Source organism: Xiphophorus hellerii, chromosome 18 (genome assembly GCF_003331165.1).
Source record: "Xiphophorus hellerii strain 12219 chromosome 18, Xiphophorus_hellerii-4.1, whole genome shotgun sequence".
NCBI lineage: Eukaryota > Metazoa > Chordata > Actinopteri > Cyprinodontiformes > Poeciliidae > Xiphophorus > Xiphophorus hellerii.
The window spans coordinates 3214020-3237172 of NC_045689.1; the positions used below are offsets into that span (position 1 = coordinate 3214020).

Sequence of the window (23153 nt, forward strand, 5' to 3'; positions counted from 1 at the left end):
TTCTGTTCTTTTTTTATGATCAACATTTAAAGTTGGGGAAGTGTTATGCAAAATAGATTTTTTAAAAAAACTTTATATAACTTTATATATATTATAACTGAGCTCATCTTGTGTATTATTTATCCGTCCAACACGCCTAAGAACGAACGCTTGTAAACGGCATAATGAGGAGTATTGTTGGGATGACTTCCTGAAGGCGGAGTTTCGGAAAGAACTCGAGCTTCTTAAAGAGACAGAGGCCCAATTTCAATGCGTCAAATTGTGAAATCAGATTTATTTTAAGTTGGATTTGATTTAAGGAGCAATTTTATAACAAGTGAAAGTAGCATAGTTACTCTATTGTGCTATAATGCCTGTAAACACTTACCGCCCGTTTAATCTTTTAAATATTGATGAACAATGACATAGAAATGTCCTTCTTTGAAATAAAATGTAAAATTCTAAAATTATAATTAAATTTATTTCAAATAAGATTTGAAATAAACTTGTGATCAGATTTATAATTTCTAGAAAATGTAGATTAAAAAGACATTAACAGTAATATTCAATAAATTAGATAATAACTGTAAATAATTTGGGTTATTACAAGTAATTACCCAAATGTTATTTGGATGTTTTTGTGATCTTATTTTTATTGATTTGTGCAGCACTTTGAGCTGCTTTTAGTATGAAGGGTGTTTTATAAATAAAATTGATTGATTGATTATTTCTGATAGTCATTACCAGTCAAATTCATGGAACTCCTTTGCTCATTGAACAAGAAATGGAAAAGTTTCTGCCCCGAAAAAAGACCAAAGCTGGAAAAACCATAAGATCTGTGGGATTAAAATAAAAGTTTATGCGATAAATATGAAATATTACATATTTTCTTATTATCAAAGGAGGGGATTATGTTGAATAATTTTATTATCTGGTAATAAAGTTGTAATATATCATCTGATAAAATCAGAGTTAGCATTTATGCTAAATTAAGGTAATAATTATTGAATAGTGAATAAAAAAAACTAGAAGTTGATGATTCTTTACTTATTTGGTATCATTGTCTGAAGGTTTGCAAATGGGTTTAATGTTCTTTGGAAATCCCTGGTCCAGAGGACCAAATAAAAAGCTTTACTGGGCCAGATTTGGCCCCCTGGCCTTAAGTTTGACTCCCCTGAAATAGAGCAAAGAAAGGCACTAAATAAAGGTGTTTTTGTGCAGGATGACCAGGTGGTTCTGCAGTGCACCGCCTCCGTTCTGAAGGAGCAGCAGATCAAACTCTGTCTCTCCTGCGAGGGCTTCGGGAACCGACTCTGTTTCCTGGAAACCACGTCCAACGCTCAGGTAACTTCCTGCACTCTGCTGCTGCTCTTAACCTCTTCCTGGTCACTTGTGGTTCACCTGTGGTTCTTCCTCTGCAGAATGTTCCCCCGGACCTGGCCATCTGCACGTTCATCCTGGAGCAGTCGCTCTCGGTCCGAGCGCTGGTGGAGATGCTGGCCAACACAGTGGAGATGACCGAGGTGAGCTGAATCCTAATCTAAAAGCTGCAGGATGTAACGTTTATAAAAAAGTTACTTTTGAGTTGCCAAAAATTCTTCTAAAGTAATAGTATCACTTCTTCAATATATTTTTACTCAAGTAAAGGTATAAAGTAGCTGTTCAAGAAATTACTTAGCTAAGAGTAAAAAAGTATTTGGTAAAAAGTACTGAGTAACTGATAAAATTATTAATAATTTAATATTTAGAAATTACAATATCAGACAAAGCAGAATATAAAGTTGAGTGGAAATTTTTGTATTTTAAGGACCAAAATTACAATAATTCATAAAAGTAACAAAGAATATCAAAATCAGACAAAAGAAAATTTTTCCAAATCAGTTTCTTTCAATAAAAAACTTCAGAAACTTTAACAGAAACTGCAGGTGTGTGTCTGTTTCTGGTGAATTTCTGGTTAAAACGTGTTTGTTTTTCATTCAGTGGATAGAAAATCCAGAGATTTTACTCAAATAAGAGCAGAAATACTTCATAATAAAATTACTCAAGTAAAAGCAGAAGGTACAGCGTAGTAAAAATACTCTTAATTTTTTTTAAAGAAGTTACTCAAGTAAATGTAATGGAGTAAAGGTAATTTTATTTATATAGCACATTTTCAGCAACAAGGTAATACAAAGAGCTTTACAGGAATTAAAAGGAAATACAAACAAAACAAACCAAAGGAAAGAGCAAAAGAAGAAAAAGCTGATAATGTTGATCCAAAGTAAATAAATTAGATACTTCTGTTCAGGGTTGGTAGAAAAGTATCAGTAAGTATCTTCTGGTCTAATCCCTGTTCTGTGTTGCTAAATAAGTGTAAGTAAGTAAGAATCCTCTGGACTTCTGGGATGCTAGATAAGTATAATTATTCTCTGGACTTTCTAAGTGTTCTCTATATTTGTAAAAGTAATGAGTTCTCCACAGTTTCTAAGTAATAATAAAAGCTAAATGTTCCTGTTCTGGAAGATTTTTTTCTGGATTCTAACTTTGTTCTAATTCCTTGTCTGGGTATCAATAATAGGCGTCTCTGCATCTAAATAGTGAAAACTTTTTCTACCGTTTCTAAAATATAAGCTAAAGAGAGGCTAATAAACTAGAGTCTCTGGATTCCAAGTTTGTTCTAATTCCTTTTCTGGGTTAAAAGTAAGTAACTGTAATAGTGATTTTTTTTTTTTTTGACATTAGTAGAATTTAGACAATGATTTCCACATATTTGTAATGAAAACATTATTAGTGAATCTCTAAATATTTTAAAAATTCTTCCATTTGCATCTCAATAATTATTAACCCCCAACTTTCTGTTCCTGTTTTACTTTATTTGGGAATTAATTTAACATGCTGCTTGTTCACTGTAAAACATCTATAAATCCTGATTATTGAGTTTATATATATATATACAGTACAGACCAAAAGTTTGGACACACTTTCTCATTGAATTCAATGAGAAGGTGTGTCCAAACTTTTGGTCTGTACTGTATATATTTTATTTTTATTTTTATTTTGTGCCACTTCTTTTTACCTGCTCTCTGACTGCTCCTTCCCTCCCCTTCCCATTTTTGCTTCCTGCCAAGCAGGCAGTCGATTTGGACAAATGGGTATGTCTGTTAACATGTTTTACTTCCTGTGTGTCCCAAATGACTCGACACTTGTCCTCGTTCCTGTCCTGTTGGTTGAAATAATGTTGTACATACTGATTAATTTATGTTTCCCTGTCATGCACACAGTTGGTGTTTTTTTCCAGTTTAACTGAGTACTTTTACTCTGCTCTAGTGTTCATTGATACTATGTACTTGCAGCCCAGTGTGTCTCAGTGTATCCGCCATTTTCATTTCATGCAGATGTTTCCCCAGCCTCTCAGTTTGCAGCATTGTTGTTATTTGTTTATAACGCCATCAGGCAGTTTTCCTCTATTTATTCATGAAGTGATTTTAAAGATAGAACCCTAAGTAACCTATTTAGCAGAGGGAAAAAAGTTGATTTGAGGTGAGTTTCACTTTCTTCCTGAAGCCGGAGTTTCATGAAGAGCAGGAGTATTTAAAGCGACAGAGACCTAATTTTAAGGATTCAAGGATATATTTTTTTATTATTGTCAGACCAACTCACATTTGCATATTTGTGATACAAAATTTGGACTTCAAGAAGCCAAATAAGTAATAAATAAATGATAGAAAGTATATTGCACATTGCGACGCTGGAGGGGTAAAAGGCGATTCTTTTGCATGCCATCAATAGCTGCGCTGCCGCAGTAAAACAATTATATGAACTAAATCAAACCTGGAGATGTAGGTATTATTAGTTTAGTGCAGTGCGCCACAGCAAAGAGAAAAATAACGCACCTTTGAAGAATAACTCAAAACCACTCGTATTCTTCTTCTTTCTCGCTCTCTTTGTGTCGGCTATGCTTCACACAGAGCCATTGCCATAGCAACTGACTGACAACACCACCAAATGTATTAGGATTCAATGCTAAAAAACACTCAAACATTTCCCACACAAACAACAGAATATTCAGATTTAAATATGAATATCTAAATAAATATTTAGATTTTTAGGCTTGATGTTTATTTATAAGGTTAGCTACTGCTGCTATTAGCTAAGCTAACATAGCGGTGGTTGATTAGCTAATTGAAACACCTGCTCTACTGATGATCTGTCAGAGTTGGTCGATAGTTTGACTTTTTTTTCTAACTAAATCAAACACACCAAATTCCGCAGCATATCTACTAGTTAAGATTGTCATAGTCAAGCTAGCATAACTGACCTGCTTTCCTCTCCCTCGCTATTTTTTCCTGACCTTTTCTAGTTGTCAATTAGTGGAAAAGCACTACATGTCTTTTTCTTTTATATATCAGGTGTACATTTAAGAATTTAAAGTGTTATGTTAAAAACGTAACAGCTAAAATCAATGCTAGTCATAATCGGCGAGCAGCTTTTTGCCCTCCAGCAGGAAGCAGGAGGGCGACGTTACACTGCAATGTGTCTATATGTATGTGTAAATAAAATTAAAAAGGCATTAAATTACAAAATAAAATTTCTTTTAAGTCATATTCGATACATACAGCTTAAATTAACATAGTTACTTGATTTTGCTGTTGAATGGCACCATGTGCCTGGAAAACACATAATACTGTGCCTTTAATTATCTGTAGTTGCATGTTGCATAATTATCTCACACAGCAGAAGGAGTTCATTCTCACAAATTAAAAAAAGACTGGCTAGAGGATTTTATCTGAGACATTGTGTGAGTGTTTATTGACAGGCAGGTCAGGCTTCACAGCAGCATGAAGTTGTTCCTGATGACGGGCAGGAGGATTGGAATAGCCTGGCCTGCCCACCGCGTCCCACCTGCCTCCGTCTAAAAAGGAAGAGGAAACTGGACACCCACGGCGCTCTGGACGCGCCCCCTGTTAACACACAAGCACTCAGGATATCACCCACAACGCCACCACCTGTCCCAACAAAACCAGGGCTAATGCTAACTGGGGTTAATGGTATCATGCTACCACTTTACATACCTGCCCCCATTTTATCCCGTCGGATTATAGCTGTCCACAGGTTTCCTGTCCTCCTGTTGGCTAAACTAAATCGTTATTTGACTTTATCCATTCACAACTGCCACTTTTTTTTTGTGGTTCTGTTTGTGATGGATGTTGAGAATAAACAGTGTGTGAAATATGGGTTTGATGTAAGTTTGTGGTGACTGATTTTAACGGTTTTATTTTGAACCTCATCTTTCACATCTTGATATCCTCTCTGGAAAAAAAAACTGAGGATCACTCTTTGTTATTGTTCTGTCTTATGTTTGCATGCTTTGAAATTCCACTCATGTTGTTTTCTCCAGTTTTGTTTTAAAGCAGTAATTCTGGTGGAAAATGCCAAATCTTTCTCTGTTCCCAAAAGGATTTACCTCGTTATATTTTACATTATTTTCTCTATTAGTGTGATGGTGAAGACCAACAGTAAAAACCTCAATTTGGTTTGTTCATCATGCATCAAATCAACCTTCTTCCATGAGTATCTCAGTTCCTGGAACGTAAATCCAGTAGAAAACCCGAAGAGAAGATAGAACCAGGAAGAGTCAAGACTCTCGATAATCAGCCGGATTTTTAACCTGAATGTGTTTTAAAAATAAACCAATGTTTTCTTTTCTGTCTTTTTCCTACTCAGTCGTCGCAGGGGGGAGGCCATCGCACTTTACTGTACGGTCACGCCATTCTTCTAAGACACCATCACTCAGGCATGGTGAGGCTTTAATCTTATTCTTATGGATGAGTGATGCTGATTAGCTACATTCTTGTTTTGCTATGAATACAGTTGAAAATGGTTTATGAACACAACAAATGCTGATTGATGCATTTGCCTCTCGTGCTAAGGATAATATTAGATGTGTTTTGATGCCACCTAGTGGTCGTAGGGTGAGCTACATGTGGTTCAGGTTAAGTGTGCAGACGTAGAACTTTGCTAATAATCCCAGTTAATTTTAACCCTGAAGCAGTTTGTGTAAAAAATAATATTTAGGCTGACTAATGTCTTCTACAACTGATTTAGCAGAAAACACAACCTGTGACAAAAATTCTGAAAAGTTTTAAGTTTGAAGCTTTTTAGCGACACGAGACAAATAAGGAATGGCAACAAGTAATACTAGTGTTAATAAACAATATGTACATTTTAGGAATAATGTACTTGCATGTATTTTGATTATAATATATTAGATATTACATAAGTATTACATAAATACAAACCCTAATAGAATATTTTTTATATTGTGAAATGGAGATAAAAAGCTTGTAGGACAGTAAATTAAAAAGTAAATGTCTTAGTATTTTATTATATTTGAAACACTGGGTTGAAAACAAATTGTTGAAAAGTTGTTAAAATTCAGATTCTAATATTGATTTCTTTTAGCAAAAAAATGGGCTAGGAACAGGAAAGGAAGTTTGTATTTAAAGCAGAATAATACTGGATACTGGAAACAGGAAGACTATTTATGCTATGAATTAATGAATGGAAAAGAGGTATGATTATATAAGTTAAAGTTAATCATATTCCTTTTCAGACTCACAGTCACCGAATAAGTGGTGTATTTACATGTATTTGAGTATGTAAATTTGATTGTAAGGTATTTACACTTTGAAACATGAAAGTCTTTATTATTATTATTATGTTTTGTTGGTGAAATGTCTGTCTGAATAAATTATCATCAAATCAAAAAATAATGACAAGTCAATGGTTGATCAAAAACATTTTGACTCAGTTTCAACTTTTATTTAAGCATCAGTAACATTCATAAAATAATAAACAGACTGAGATTGAAAAGTTTTATTCCTTAGGTGCCTAGAGTATCTAATTAGCATCATACCTAAATTCACACTAATCACGGTGTTGTAATTAATAATCTCACAGTTGATTAACAGCAAAAACACAATACATTTTTTGTACAGTAGGATATAAAATCAGGGATTAATAGTGTAAGTTTCTGTCAGATCCAATCTAACTAATGTTTTTTTTCAGTATCTGAGCTGTTTGACTACGTCTCGCTCCCTCACTGACAAGCTGGCCTTCGATGTGGGCTTGCAAGAAGATTCCATTGGTAACACATTACTATAAATGGCGTTTAAATCAGTTTTCTAGATATTTTATGACAAAACGTTGCCACATCAATCACCTGTTGGACCGTGCTCTCTCTGCAGGTGAGGCGTGTTGGTGGACAATTCATCCAGCCTCCAAACAGAGGTCAGAAGGTGAAAAGGTCAGGGTGGGTGATGACCTCATTCTTGTCAGCGTGTCGTCTGAGAGATACCTGGTGAGGCTCGTTGAGATTTTTATTCTCCGTCTTTTGCGCCACCAAACTGATTCTCCTTCTGACCTGTGTCCTCAGCATCTGTCCTACGCCAGCGGAGATCTGATGGTCGACGCCTCCTTCATGCAAACTCTGTGGAACATGAACCCCATTAGCTCGGGATGTGAATTAGCCGAAGGTAAAAGCCGTCACTCAGATTTTTCCGACACGTCTGGCAGAATGAGATGTAGCATGAAAAACCGATATGTAAATCAAATCAGGGTTTCTCCCAGAAAACTTGCTAAACCCGATGATAGAGCTCAGCAAATCATCATGCGGTCTTCTGTGTTTTTGAGTTAAAAAATGATTAAATTTCACAATAATTGTCTGTTTTGTGATGGACTATAACATAAATTCCCAATAAGATTCAATTATGGTTGAACTGCTTAAAGGTTCTCTTACAGAAAATACATAAATATTAGTGAAGTAAACAGATTTACTTTGAGTTAATGTTACATTTGCATTATGTGTTATAGGTTTCTATTAAGTTTTAACCAAGACAAACTTAAAAACATTCAGTTAGAATAAATATAATTTTTTTGCAATCCAATTGTTTCATCCTAATTAAAGTTTTTTATCCTTGATCTGTGATTTGTCACGTCATTCACTGAAGTTGTTGGCATGTAAACCGCTAAAGACAAGCTGTGATTATGGAGCATATGTGAAAAATATGTTCACATATGTTGCCATTGTGCTTCCAACCCTTTCACTAAACCCGTCTTTGCTATCTTTTACTGGTGTATAATAAATAAGCAAATAACGCTTAGACTGGTGGGGCCACAAATAAAGCCTGGTGGCCCGCCAGGCTTATAATGCACTAGGGGAAACCCTGCTAATAATATGTCTTTATATCTTAGGGCGCATTCACACCAGCCATGTTTAGTCCAATTTAATCAAATTCCAGTTCACTAGTAGAAAATCCATTAAATGCGCAATCAAGCTCTAATGCGGACAAAAATAGTGAACTCTAAAACCTAGATCTAAGTTTGGTTGAAGTGAACTGTGGTTCGAATCCATATGTGAATGCCAAACCGGGACCAGAGACCAGTATAAAAGCAGGAAGTGGATTATAGAGCAGGGCATTCTGGGTAAATACAACCAAACCAAACAAGTGTCTATTGCTAGAGGGAGAAATGGGTCTTAGATTTTTACCAAAAACAAAAGTGAAATCCTACAACCTCTAAAATTTGAGGCTAGTCCATTTTTGTTTACATTTTGTAAAGAAGGAAGTTGTGTTAAATGTCTTCTTCAGAGGTTTCTATGTCAGTGGTTCTTGGTGCAGCACCCCCGCAGGCGAGGAGGGGAACAGGTTTTTGAAATAGTTTGGTTTGTTTGACGCAGTGCAGTGAGAAAGCAAACTGCAGCAGTTTAAAGCTTAACAAATGTTTGTTTAAAACTTAACAAACATTTGGTCCCAAATCAACCCAAGTCTACCAGACTATGAGGTTTGAAAACACCTTTTGATACGTTATATGAGAAATAACTCCAAATTTGGAGTTATGTTCTTCAGAAAAGTCCATGAATATGTGGGCTACACTGTAATTAGTGTTATTTTGTTAACTGTTTGGGGTTTTATTGCTATGATTGAGAAGTTTATACTCTCTTATACATCAGAAGTAAACACTGATGTGGAGTTCATCAGGGTTCTGTGTTGCAATATTCAGCAATGTGTAAGAGCACATTTATACTGATTTTTAAAGATCACTGTACCTTAAATCAATAAATATAAAACTAAAAAAATAATCTTTAATAAACATTGTTAAAGGGAACACCATGGATTTATGAATTGAATAACAAATTTACTAGTTAGGCTCATATTCTGAGTCATACTCATAGTCAGCTGATTCTTTAGGCTCTTTCAGAACAACAGATTCAAAGCTAACAGGCTAATTTTGGGTGCTTGTTGGTTCTTCCAGGATATCTGACGGGGGGTCACGTCCTCAGGCTGTTCCACGGCCACATGGACGAGTGTCTGGCCATCCCTACGCCAGAGGAAGGAGAGGAGAAACGCAGGTGAGCAGAAATGAAACCAGGAGGTGTTGTAAAGTGTGACGCTCCCGGCGTGTAACGTTTCTGCGGTCGCTCTGCTGCAGGACGGCTCACTACGAAGGCGGTGCAGTGTGCAGTCAGGCTCGGTCCCTGTGGAGGCTGGAGCCGCTCAGAATCAGGTGACGTCATGAGAATCGCATCTCTGCAATGATTGGTTGCTTAAGTTTACGTGAAACGTGGAGAAGGTGTGACCTGGTGACGCATCCTGCTTATTTGTGACAAGGGTACATTAGCGGTGGGCAAAAAAATTATATCACAATATATTTTATTTAAATACCTTTATAAAAATATCACAAACAATTTTCTTGGGATTTTCTTTTTGGGGGGGATTTGGCTAAATAAATGTGTGACTTCAAAACAGCTTTTTTAACTTTATGAACAGACACTAGAATAAAAAATATATCATTTATACTGATTTTACAAATCAGTATAAATGATATATTTTGTATAAATATATCCAAAATACATATATGTTGAATATATATTATGTATGTATTTTGTATGTATATTAGATAGTTGTTGGCCAAGATTAGTTTGCATTTATATTTATATTATATATAAATATTTATATTTATACAAACATATACAAAATCACACAATATATTCTGTCAATATTAACTACTTAATATTGATGAAAAAGTTCAAATTCTATTGGTAGATTATTTAATGGAAAATGTCTTGTTATAAGTGAATTGATTTATTTTTAACTAGAACTTATTCATTAACATTGAAGAATTATTAAATTAAAACAAGGTCCTATTTCTTGCTGAAAATTTACTAGTAAGTTCTTCTTTCTTATTTTAAGCGAACTAAGATATTTGCACTAGAAACTAAACCAAAAATACTTGGTATTTCTGTTTGTATCGATTTCATCACAGTAGAAGACACTTAAAAATGTTTTTAACCTTGTTAAAGATCATCTTGGGATTATAATTTCGACATTACTGCACCATTGTACTATCTTAAATTATTTTTCAAGCACCAACGTCAGAGCTTCCTGAATGTATTCGATCAGGCCTCTCAGCGTGTTGTTGACATTGTTAAGTTCTGGTTTCTGTTTGCTGTCTGCAGTTGGAGCGGCAGCCACATGAAATGGGGCGTGTCCTTCCGTATTCGTCACATCACCACGGGTCGGTACCTCTGTCTGGATGACGACAAGGTCCTGATGGTGGTGGACCCGGAGAAGTCAAACACCAAAATGTCTGCATTCTGCTTTCGTATCTCAAAGGTCGGGTTTAGTTGGGGGTTTTTTTTGGACGTCTTTCACACCCCGTCGTTTTCTCTCCGGCCGCTCTGATTGTAAGTTTCTGTCCCTGAGCAGGAGAAGGTGGACGTGTCTCAGAAACGGGACGTTGAGGGAATGGGAATTCCTGAGATAAAGTACGGCGAGTCCATGTGTTTCGTTCAGCACGTGTCCACAGGACTGTGGCTGACGTACGCCGCCCTGGACGCTAAGGCCGCTCGGCTAGGAACCATGAAGAGAAGGGTGAGAATTAGTCCAGCATGTCTGACCAGCAACGTTTTGATGGCTGGCTCAAAATTTAAAAATGTTTAGGAATAGAGGGGCGTTATGGCACTATATTTAGATCCTGCAAATCTGATTGTAACACGTTTTCCAAACTGTGAACTGAATAACAGATAAAAACATGTATATATTGTCAAACGCGTGTTTTTTTCCAGTAGTACATAAAGTGGTTAAACCAACGGAACAAATTTGCTGGAATTCCATTTGTGTTGCTAGGTAACCGGCGTTGGGCTGGCCGGGGTTGCTAGGTAACGGGGTAGTGCCTCATGGTTATGACTCAGTAATCAGAAGGTTTGGCAACAGTTTGTTTACTTATTAACTTATTTCCATAAAATGTCTGGGTGGTTTTGTTTCATGTATTTGGACTGTTTCTAGAAGCAGTTGGGACCCAAATGGACGTTCAAAACAAAGTGAAGCGTAGAATTTTAGCTGCTAAATTATTGTGTTGTCTGTGTTTTCAGGTCATTCTGCATCAGGAAGGCCACATGGACGACGCTCTAACTGTGTCCCGCTCCCAAACCGAGGAGTCTCAGGCTGCTCGGATGATTTACAGCACCACAGGACTCTTCAGGCAGTTCATCAAGTACGTTCACAAGTCCTACAACTCAAATATGTGGAATAAAAATTAATTCCTCTAGTCGGAAGGATACGGGACTTTAGTTTGGATAAAATGTGACTTTTATTTGCTGTCCTCCAGGGGATTGGACTCTCTGAGTGGGAAGAACAAGTCTCCAGGGTCGGTGTCGCTTCCCCTGGAGGGAGTCATCCTCTCCCTCCAGGATCTCATCTTCTACTTCCGGCCACCGGAGGAGGAACTGGAGCACGAGGAGAAGCAGACCAAGCTGCGCTCGCTACGCAACCGGCAAAACCTCTTCCAAGAGGAGGTAGGAGCCGAACCGCATTTAAAGGGCAACTAACCCCAGTGTGAAAGCAAAGCCCCGCCCCCTGGCAAATATAGAAAGATTACTACAAGGTGGGCGGAGCCAAGAGACACTGAGGGGCGTGGCCAACAGGTCAGTTAGGATAGAGCTACGGACTGTACGAAACATGTTCATTAAATTTTTTCATTCTTACACTGCCAAATCACAAAATCTTTTCAAGTATTTCTGATAAAGCTCCTAGTTAAAATAACTTAGTACATTTGAAATAAGATAAAAATGACAGAAAAGTAACTTTTCAGCCAGCTTTCTAGAGTTCTGCTTTGGTTGCTAGGTAACGAGAATGGGCTCAAGTGGGGTTGCTAGGTAACGGGGCAGTGCCTCGTGGTTGCAACTTATTAATAAAGAGATTTTTGAAACAGCTCATTTTCTAAATACCAAACATTAACTTGTTGCCAGAAAACGACCTGGTGTTTTATTTACATTTTTTAAGTACTTCAGCTGTTTTTAGAAGCAGTGGTGACCGAGATGGGAGTACAAAAATGTGAAAAAAGTGGATTTTTCATAATAGGCTCCCATTAAATCCACTTTGTCACCATATTTGTCAACTTTTCAGACCATTGCAGTTCCATTCTTTCAGAAAACCTGCTAGTGTGCCGCTGTAAACAGTAGGAAAATTCGACGGAAGGAAGGCACCGCAGGGACGAATTTAGGCAAAATATTGCAGAACTAAACAAATTTAAATTTTCAGACTCTTCTGAATTATCTCAATATTTTCTTTTCTAAACATCCCCAACAAAAACATCACGTTTTTCTTACTCTAGGGAATGATCACCATAGTGTTGGAGTGCATCGACCGGCTGAACGTCTACAACACCGCTGCTCACTTTTCTGAATTTGCCGGCGAAGAGGCAGCCGAGTCCTGGAAGGAGATCGTCAACCTCCTTTATGAACTGCTGGGTGAAGAAAGAAACCTCAAACTCTGGAAATTCACACAGAGTAATACCTCTGTTAGACAAATGATCAGTATTACTCTTTGTTTTTCCACCTCACAGCTTCTCTTATCAGAGGGAATCGTTCGAATTGTGCGTTGTTCTGTGACAATCTGGACTGGCTGGTCAGCAAACTGGATCGTCTGGAGGCTTCCTCCGGTAAGATACTGGAAAGATTCATTAATGTTTGTTAGTGGTAGGAATTTAAAAATATTTAATCAAGTTAACTGCAGGGCCTGTATTCAATAAATCTCAATTAATTGCAACAAAAAAAGCAACATTTTTAATTCAAAAACCCTTTTTGCTGCTAAATTATTGAATAAATAGACATATGAGCTCAAAAACAACTTATTTAATGTTTTTAATTATTTAAATATTATTCAGCTTTCCAGTGTTTCAAGAGCTTCTTCGGAAATGCCAATTGTGGATGCTAACAATTTTTTGTTTTTAAGCATATGCACTGACTGATGGCACCTTTTAAATTTCGTTGTCCTTGTGACAATGACAATAAAGATTTTATCTATCTATCTTATCTATCTAACATTAGCATTAGGGACATCTGTGTTAGCTAAAGCAACTTTAGCATTGAGATGCTATTTTAGGCTTGACAGGCTAACTCCATTTAGCACAACTTTAACACAACAATAGTATTTTCCAGCGTCCCATCAGATTGTTTTTACAAGCAAAAATTTACCCCCAGTGAGCCAAGAGAAGCAGTTTTGTCATCTATTACTGATGTTTGCGGATGTTGTTGTGCGTCAGATTTACGGTTGTACCGGAAACCTGCAAATAAGGTCCCAGCCAGAACTTCCTATGTCCAATAAAAAAGAGATTAATTAAAATGAATATAATAAATTATCAAAATTAATGTGTTAAACTACATTTAGTTTTCTTCCTGATATTTTCTATGTACATTTTCTGGCTTCTTTTGTATAGTTTTTTTTGGGAATATCCTCACAGGAATGTTAAAATCCTCCATTGTTTGCATTCAGGAATCCTGGAGGTGCTGTACTGCGTCCTGATTGAAAGTCCAGAAGTTCTGAACATCATCCAGGAGAACCACATTAAGTCCATCATCTCTCTGCTCGACAAGCATGGAAGGAACCACAAGGTCCACATTTAGCCTGTGGAATATAATCATGCTTTAAATTCTGTTTTTGATCTTAAAAACTTGGAGGTGGTTCTAACGTGTTCTAACCTATTTGTTCCTTTAGGTTCTGGATGTCCTGCGCTCTCTGTGTGTGTGTAACGGTGTTGCTGTGAGGTCCAACCAGAACCTCATCACAGAAAACCTGCTGCCAGGTCGAGACCTCCTGCTGCAAACCAACATCGTCAACTACGCCACCAGGTCTGAAAAGGGTGTCTTATGCTAATGCTAATTTATTTTGTCATTTATTTTTTATGAAGCCTCTGAAGCACTCAGAAATGTGATCACATTGTGTCTTTCCCACAGCTGATGGTAGTAAAGAGGCTCAAATCCTTTTAAAAACATGTTTTTGTGCTAATTTGTTTCAGATAGTGGCTGGAACAGTTACCTAAAAGGCTAGCAGCGCTAACCCTAAAGCACTAATCATTAGTTCCGCTAATGCTAACGTGCAGCGCTACACCAACATAGTATTTAGCAGGAGCTAATGCTAAAGAGCTCACTTCGATTCAAACTTCATCCACTCTTGAAAGACTACAACTCTACAGGACCATTTTAATTTTGACATTATAACTTTCTCGTTCTATAACGCCCTTAGGTATTGTATTGATGTTTATATCTTGTTCTCTACTAACCATGTTTTATTTTGTCCCTGCATGTTTCTTGTTTGAAATAAAGTTATTGGGGGTAAAAAGAGAACATGAGAACAAGAAATGTTAACATAAAATAAGAGCATGAATATAAACATTTGACTTCCTGAAGGATTTTTAATGACATAATAACCAAAACTTTAACGCTGATTTTTAACTTTATTGATCTGGAACTTTACTAAACACCCAAGTAAATTAGCGGTCAAGAATGGATGTGTAAACATTTATTTAATAGAAGCTAAATGTGGTGAATGTTTTCAAACTAGGCAACAGCTAAACTAAAAATTAGTGCATTAGAATTTACCTGGAAAAATTAATTTATGGCATGCTAGGTGTGTGAAATGTTTTCAAAACTAGCAAAAGTGCTAAGCTAATAATTAGCTTAACTATTAGCACATTAGAATTTGCCTGGAAAAATGAAGGTTAAGCTAGTTCTCTAAACCTTTTCAAAGTTAGCAAAAACGTTAAGCTAAAATTTAGCTTTGATATTAACACATTGAAATTTACTCAGAAAAATACATTTAGGAGAATCTAAGTGTGTTAAACATTTTTAAAATGAGCAAAAGTGCTAAGTTAAAAATTAACATAGGTATTAGCACATTAAAATTTGCCTGGAAAAATGTAGGTGAAGCTAGTTCGCTAACTGTTTTCAAAGTTAGAAAAATCGCTAAACAAAAAATTAGATCGGCCATTATCGCATCAGAGGACGTTTGCCCACCACTGGTTTTGATATGTGCTGACAGGATTCACCTGTTGAGTTAGCTGTGATTTTAGGCTTAAATCAAATTAAAAATGTGTCTGGAAAAGCTCCGGAAAATATCAGCTAAAATTCGAAGAGATGCTAGCCTAGGTAACTGTGAATGTTGCTTCTGTCTCAGCGTGAGGCCAAACATCTTCCTGGGTACCTGTGAGGGCTCCACGCAGTACAAGAAGTGGTACTATGAGATGATTGTGGACTACGTGGAGTCGTTTGTGACGGCGCAGGCCACACACCTGCGCGTGGGCTGGGCCATGACCGAGGGCTACAGCCCCTACCCTGGAGGAGGCGAAGCCTGGGGGGGAAACGGTGTCGGAGACGACCTCTACTCCTACGGCTTCGATGGGCTGCATTTATGGTCAGGTAGGATGTTTATTTATTTGTTTTACCTGTTTTGTTTATTACAATGTCAGGGATTTACACAGACGGAATGAATTCAAAAGGATTCTTAATTGATTAAAATAAAGTCACAAAATGTTTTAGAAAAATTATGAATTTTGCCCAAAACAGATTTCAACTCATGTATAGAGCCTGTTGCAATAAGCAATAAATCAATTAATCGCATGATAAATTAAAATGAGCCCAATAATTTTAATTTGCATGATTATTTTTCTTTTTCTACAAAAAACTGGACGAACAAAGCCTTCAGTCTGGTGGTTTGGTCTCAAATAGCAATTTTTTTGAAGGGCAATTTTGTTTACAGACCCTTCATAATTCATTTTATTTGTTTTATTTGTTTATTCTGGATATTTAAAATGTTTTTCAGTTCCAGTAAACGTTCATTAGAGTTTATTGATATTTGAGAATTTTGAGGAAATTGTCTCAAAACAACAATATTATCATTTATCACAACAACTTCTGGGACAATTTATCTGGCCTATAAATGACAAATAACAAATTAATATTCAAAAACTTAAATGACAAGCAAATACTGGTCATAATAATAATAATAATAAGTCATTTTTAAATAAAACAAGTACTATTTGAACAGAACTAGCTGGCCTAAGCAAATGAAAAACTGAACAAGTAGCAAACTGATTTACAAACAAATTATCAATCATTTTAATATTTAAAAATTACACCATCAGACAGACCAAAATATAAAGTTAAGTGGAAATTTTGGTATTTTAAGAATCAAAATGACAATAATTCATATAAGTAACAAAAAATAACAAAATAAGGTAAAATAAATATTTTCTAATTCAGTTTCTTTTGATATAAAACTTCTAAAACTTTAACAAAAATTGCAGGTGAGTGTCTGTTTCTGGTGAACTTTTGGTTTAAACATGTTTGTTTTTCATCCATTAAAATTTCTGGGTAGAAGATCCAGAAATTTTACTCAAGAGTAGCAATACTTGATAATAAAATTACTCAAGGGCGTGCCGTGATGGTGGAGGGGTCAGCGCGACCCACATTCAGAGGCAACGTGGCCTCGACGCGGCCGTCGCGGGTTCGACTCGCGGACCCGACGACGTTTACCGCATGTCTTCCCCCCTCTCCTTCCGACTTTCCTGTCAGCCTACTTTGAAAAAGGGACACTAGAGCCCACAAAAAGACCACTTGTGGGGCGATGAAAAACAAATAGAAAAAAATAATAATAAAAAAATTACTCAAAGTACATTGTGGTAAAATTACTCCTAAAAATACTTCTTTTTTTTTCAAAACAGTTACTCAATGTAATTCAGTAAGTGTAACTGGTTACTACCCGACTCTGAAAATAACATTATTTAACGTTAAGAGTTAAGGGAATAAAAACAATTAAAAACTGTCCAGTTATTAACATAAAAACTCATTTTAAGAATGACAAAAACAGAAACATCACCATTGATCATTATCTCAGGTGTGACTTACTCATAAACGCCGGTGCTGCTGCAGGTGTCGTTGACTCTTTGCTGTGTCGTCCAGGTACGGTGGCCCGCCAGGTGGCGTCGCCCAGCGCTCACACTCTTGCGGCGGATGACGTCGTCAGCTGCTGCCTGGACCTGAGCGTGCCCAGTATCTCGTTCCGCATCAACGGCCATCCGGTTCAGGGCATGTTCGAGAACTTCAACGTGGACGGTCTCTTCTTCCCGGTCATCAGCTTCTCCGCTGGAGTCAAGTCAGTTCAGATCATCAATGATTTATGATCCTATGATGTTTGTTTGAGTTAAAGTACATGTCTTTTCTCTAACTAATTCACAGTTTAATGGGAAATTTTGAGTCAATGCAGTGATAATGTTTCATTTAATCCAATTTTTCTCCTTCACTGGAATTTACATAGAAAACTGCAGAGGTTCTTTACATTTTCTGTCATTAACTGACATGTTTTTCGAGTTAGAAAGTGTTTAGGGCGTGCCGTGGTGGCGTAGCGGTTAGCGCGACCCGTATTTGGAGGCCTTGAGTCCTCGACGCGGCCGTCGCGGGTTCGACTCCCGGACCCGACGACATTTGCCCCATGTCTTCCCCCCTCTCCTTCCATGTTTCCTGTCAGCTTACTGTCATATAAGGGACACTAGAGCCACAAAAAAAACCCTGGAGGGGTAAAAAAAAAAAAAGTGTTTAAAGTTGACAGGAAATTTGAAAATATAACTTGATAATTATGTTTTATTCGAAGACTAAACAAAAGCAGAGATTACAAAGAAACTAAAATAAATAAGCAATGCTTAGCCTGGTAGCCTGCCAGGCTTTTAATACCCCGAGGAAAACCCTGAAACTTCATTGTCTTTCACTGGACTTTTATGCGATACAGAGTGGTGTCCAAAGTGCGGTTCGGGGGCCATGTGTGGCCTTTCTGGGTGATTTTATGTGGCCCGCATTTACAATACAAAAATGGAGCAAATTTGATTTTCCAACTTGAGGTTGGAGATTGATGCAGAAAAATTTAAATTTTCAGAAAAGATACTGATAAATTCACATCAACATTTGTTAGTAATGTTTTACACTTTTACTTTAAGGTCACAGTAATTAGAAATGTTAGTTTTGAATCATTGCTGGTAGTTTTTTTGTCCCTTTTAAACAAGCTAGAAGAGTCTTTATTAATGTCTCAGTTTAAAAAGGACGAGGCCTTCTTCTGTTTGTGTGACCTCAGAGTTCGGTTCCTTCTCGGCGGTCGACATGGAGACTTTAAGTTCATGCCGCCGCCAGGCTACGCGCCGTGTTACGAGGCCCTGCTGCCCAGAGAGAGGATGCGCATCGAACCCATCAAGGAGTACAAGCACGACTTTGACGGTGTGCGCAACCTTCTGGGTCCCACGCTGTCCCTCACCCACACCTCATTCACCCCCTGCCCAGTGGACACGGTGCAGGTACCGCAGTTTGGACAGGACACAGCATCATTTACCAGTTTTCTGTTGCCTGATTGCTAGTTTCATATTTCCTGCTTAGATTGTGTTGCCACCACATCTGGAGCGTATCAGAGAGAAGCTGGCAGAGAACATCCACGAACTTTGGGCGGTGACTCGCATTGAGCAGGGCTGGACCTACGGCAGCGTAAGTACAATCTCAGCCACTGTAAGAGTGTTCTCACACCTGATAGTTATTAACTTGTGTCAGGTTTTACTGGTTGAAGGATTTCTCTTTTGTCTTCAGTAAAAGACCACGACACATTTCTCCCGTTAGCGCTAAACTAGCGCGTTTGTTTTTGTTGTATTTATCCAGAGTGCTCTGAGCTGTAGTCCGCTTGCTGCTTTTGGAGCGTTCTCCATTTAAGATGTATCTAAGGATGTTTTCACTTCTGATAGTCCAGAAGTGAGGAAATACAAAGTTGCAACATTTGTTACATTTGTAGCTGCTGCGGTTATCTTTCTCATCGCATTGAGTCAAACAAACCAAACTCTTTGAAAAACCTGTTTCCCTCCTCGCCTGTGGGGGCGCTGTACGAAGAACCACTGAAGGAAACAAGACAGAAAACTCTGAAGAAGACACTCAGCACAAAATGTAAAAACAAATTTAGTTGCATCAGATTTTAGCATTTGTAGGATTTCTCTTTTGTCTTAGGTAAAATACTATGAGGCATTTCTCCAGCTAGTGCTAGACTAGCTTGTTTGTTTTGGTTGTATTTACCCAGAATGTAGTTCACTTCCTGGTTTTGGAGCAGACTGTGGTCTGCTTGGTGTTCACATGCATTCGAACCACACTAGAGTTCACTTCAACTGAACTGAGGCCGAGGTTTGTAGCTGGACCAGAGTTTGCTTTTTGTTCTGAATCAGAGTTTGATTAGCATCCACACCTCCCCAAGCGAACTGGACTTTCTAGACAAACCGACTGTAGTTTGATTAAAGTGGACTAAACACTCACCTTTAAGTATTTAAATAATTCCTGAAACACTGACATGTACATCCAGTTAATAGCATGTCGGGTTATATTTTGTTTATCTGGCTTAATATGAAACCACTATAAAACCCCTGATTTATGAGTCAAGATTCATACAAAACGATCCATGAATTCTTTCCAACTGTAGTTTTCTACCTTTGTACCATAATTTTGTGTTTCTCCACAGTTCAGGGATGACAACAAGAAACTCCATCCTTGTTTGGTGGATTTCCAAAGTCTTCCCGAACCAGAGAAGAACTACAACCTGCAGATGTCAGGGGAGACTCTCAAGTGAGTTTGAAGTTTGCTGATCAGGTTGTGTCCAAGTCAGGAATTATGTACCCCATAATTCCTCTGAATTCATGTTTTCCCACAGGACTCTACTGGCCTTGGGTTGCCATGTTGGCATGGGGGATGAGAAAGCAGAAGAAAACCTCAAGAAGATCAAGCTCCCCAAGACGTACAGAATCAAATCCATATCTCTATTAGCAGTGGTGGACACAATCCTGCTAATCCTTTAACGCGCTAATAACTTAGCTAATTTTTTGTTTAGCATTTTTGCTAACTTTGAAAATACTTGGCACACTTAGCTTCCTCTAAATTATGTTTTCAGGGTTAATTCAAAAGTACTGTTTTGTAAACTTCCCAACCAAAGCCCTGTCATGGTCACTTAGCCAAAGTTAGCAGCAGAGTTAGCAATACTCAACAACTATAAAACTGAAAGCATGAGTGAAAGGTCTGTTCCAAAGAAAGTAACAGATTTGACCCTGTGTAGAGCCGTATCCGATGTTATACCACATGTTGTGCCATTGACAAATGGTTGATATCAACACAGTTGAATTTAGCATTTTAATCAATCAATCAAGTATATCTGTATAGCACATTTCAGTAATGAGGCAGTTTATAGCGCTTTATGTCATAAAAACACAAAAAGAAACAAGATACAGTCAGTAATTAAGAAACCAGTAACAAAGATTAAATTTTTTCCATTTATTATAGTTAAAAAGCAACTGTAAACATGTGGGGTTTTAGCCTCGATTTAAAGGAGCTCAGCTTTAGCATTAGCATCTGCTTAATACTATGTTGGCATAACGCTTTAGTCTTAGCAGAACTAATGCTTATAATTAGTGCTTTAGGGTTAGCGGAGCTAGCATTTTAGCTAGTGGTGCCCTCCACTGTCTGTTTGTGTATAAACTGTTGGATAATCTGTTCTGTTGGCCTGAACATGAGTTTCTCTGTCCATTAGCTACGTGATGACCAACGGCTACAAACCCGCACCTCTCGACCTCAACCACGTCAAACTCACACCGAACCAGAATCAGCTTGTGGAGAAGTTGGCAGAAAATGGCCATAATGTTTGGGCGAGGGACCGGGTACGCCAAGGATGGACCTACAGCATTGTGCAGGTGAAACTGTTTCCAATCTTTTAGCTCTAATGTTCAAACACTCTAAGACCAAGAGTTTCACAATGAAATTCCTACACTACAACCTGTAGGATATCATGAATAAGCGAAACCCTCGTTTGGTACCATACAACCTGCTGGACGAGAGAACGAAGAAAACCAACCGAGACAGCGTTAATAACGCTGTCCGCACACTCATTGGCTACGGCTACAACATTGAGCCTCCAGATCAAGAGAGCAGTAAGTTGGTTCATCTTGTTATTGACCCTTTGCACGTGACGTCACGCTCTTCAAAACGCCACCCACTCCGCCATGACAGACGTCAAAACAACCAGTGCGTTCTTTTGAATGAAACTAGTCTAAAAACAGACATTTGTAACCTAATATCACTTCTATTTAGTTTATTTCACTTTAAAAATAGCCATAGGGTGCTGCGCAGTCGGCTGCACAAAACTTATAATTTTATTTTATAACTTTTAATGAGGAAAGATGCATCAGAGACGGATAGCAGCCATCAATCATAATAACTGTCAGCCCTCGGTGCAATTAGCAATGAACACTTTTTACAAGGTAAGAAGGTTAAAGTTCATATGTTTAATGAGCAAATATGATTAGAAAGATAGCAAATATCTCATTATGGAAAAGGTACACCATTGGTAACCATGGAGACAATGCCGCATGTATGGAAAAAACTAGTTAGCATCTCGTCCTCTGTACGTTTTTAAGGCTCCTCCGGTGTATAGGGGAAACGTCTTTTGTGACAAAATGATATAAATGTGGTGTGAATTCAGGCAAAGTCGGTAATTTGATCAACACGTCAGGAGGGAGGAAGTATGGCTCTGTTTCTAAGCTAACCGTTTCCAGCTTTTGTAAATACCTCCGTCCATGAGCCCCAACCAGGCGTGTTACATTCATAGACAAATTAGCTCGACTCAAACAAGAAGAAGCCATGAAAAAACTGGCAAAGACAACTTGGGAAAACAATTTCAGTCGCTCAGTTCAATACTCCGGTCCCTCACTTAAAAACGTCCAACATGGCGCCTTGAATGATTAAGCAGCGTAGTTGTAAAGGTTCAATAAGAATCTCTCATTTTCCTTTGATGTCTCACCTGTTTGCTTTGACGCTGCAGCTGGCCACGGCCTTGAGAACACGCGCGGGGACAAGGTCCGCATCTTCAGGGCGGAGAAGTCCTACGCCGTCACCCAAGGGAAGTGGTACTTTGAGTTTGAAGCCGTAACAACCGGAGAGATGAGAGTGGGCTGGGCCCGTCCCTGTGTCCGCTCCGATACTGAGCTTGGAGCCGATGAACTGGCTTACGTCTTCAATGGCAACAAGGTCAGTCTGTGTCTTCAGTTTAATCCATATCAGAGTATAAAAATCATACAAACAGAAGCTATTTTGCTTCCTTAAATGTGTGAGGATATGGGCTAAACAAAACATGTTCATTACATATTTTGCACAAAATCATTCTTAGTCTGGTCAGTTTTACGGTTTCCTGTCACTTTAAATCCAAATAAACTACTGCTGGAGCTCAGCTTGGGTTGCCAGGTGACGGACAAAGTTCTGTTGGGGTTGCTAGGTAACGGGCAGTGCATGCTGATTTGTTACGTTACATTCCGAAGGTTTTTTAAATGCTCCACACTAATAAAAGTACTTAACTTATTACCAAAAAAACGACTGTATGTATATTTTATATGCTTGGCCTGATTTTAGAAGCAGGTGAGACTCAAGTGGAGGAACTAAAATGTGCAAAATGTCAGTTTTGCATAATAGGTCGCCTTTAAGTAATGCACAATCCACTGAAATAAACCACATTGATACAATTGGCATAAAATGAATATTTTTAAAATCTTTTTTTATAAACAATTTCTCTTCCAAAAAATTCAAAGTGTTACTTTTAAATAGGAGGTGCACATTAATATGTTGTTAAATCTTTTCCTGCATCATTTGAATTGAACTTTTTATTCATATACATTGATTTTCTGATGTTTTTCCTTTTGTATTTACGATTTCTACAGTTCAATTAAAGTAATTAAAAAAATAAATCCCAAACCGTAATAACAAAGGCAGACATGGCTGCAGAATTTTCGGCTGTTTGTTATTGTAAAGT

The 23153-nt window shown here is 37.7% G+C and overlaps 1 protein-coding gene across 1 annotated transcript in view; it reads left to right on the forward strand.

The window, feature by feature from the left end:
- The window catches only part of LOC116737627 (ryanodine receptor 1), a 122983-nt gene that overhangs the window by 18386 nt on the left and 81444 nt on the right, over positions 1-23153 (forward strand). Inside the window, 26 exon segments of the mRNA XM_075074343.1 lie at positions 1201-1323; positions 1401-1502; positions 3090-3110; positions 5683-5757; positions 7027-7105; positions 7206-7318; positions 7394-7493; positions 9271-9367; positions 9448-9522; positions 10475-10631; positions 10725-10889; positions 11390-11511; positions 11626-11812; positions 12631-12766; positions 12862-12957; positions 13791-13909; positions 14013-14146; positions 15471-15712; positions 17255-17447; positions 18417-18633; positions 18713-18817; positions 19827-19930; positions 20016-20099; positions 20886-21045; positions 21135-21282; positions 22173-22378. Coding sequence (XP_074930444.1) covers positions 1201-1323; positions 1401-1502; positions 3090-3110; positions 5683-5757; positions 7027-7105; positions 7206-7318; positions 7394-7493; positions 9271-9367; positions 9448-9522; positions 10475-10631; positions 10725-10889; positions 11390-11511; positions 11626-11812; positions 12631-12766; positions 12862-12957; positions 13791-13909; positions 14013-14146; positions 15471-15712; positions 17255-17447; positions 18417-18633; positions 18713-18817; positions 19827-19930; positions 20016-20099; positions 20886-21045; positions 21135-21282; positions 22173-22378 — 3360 coding nt within the window.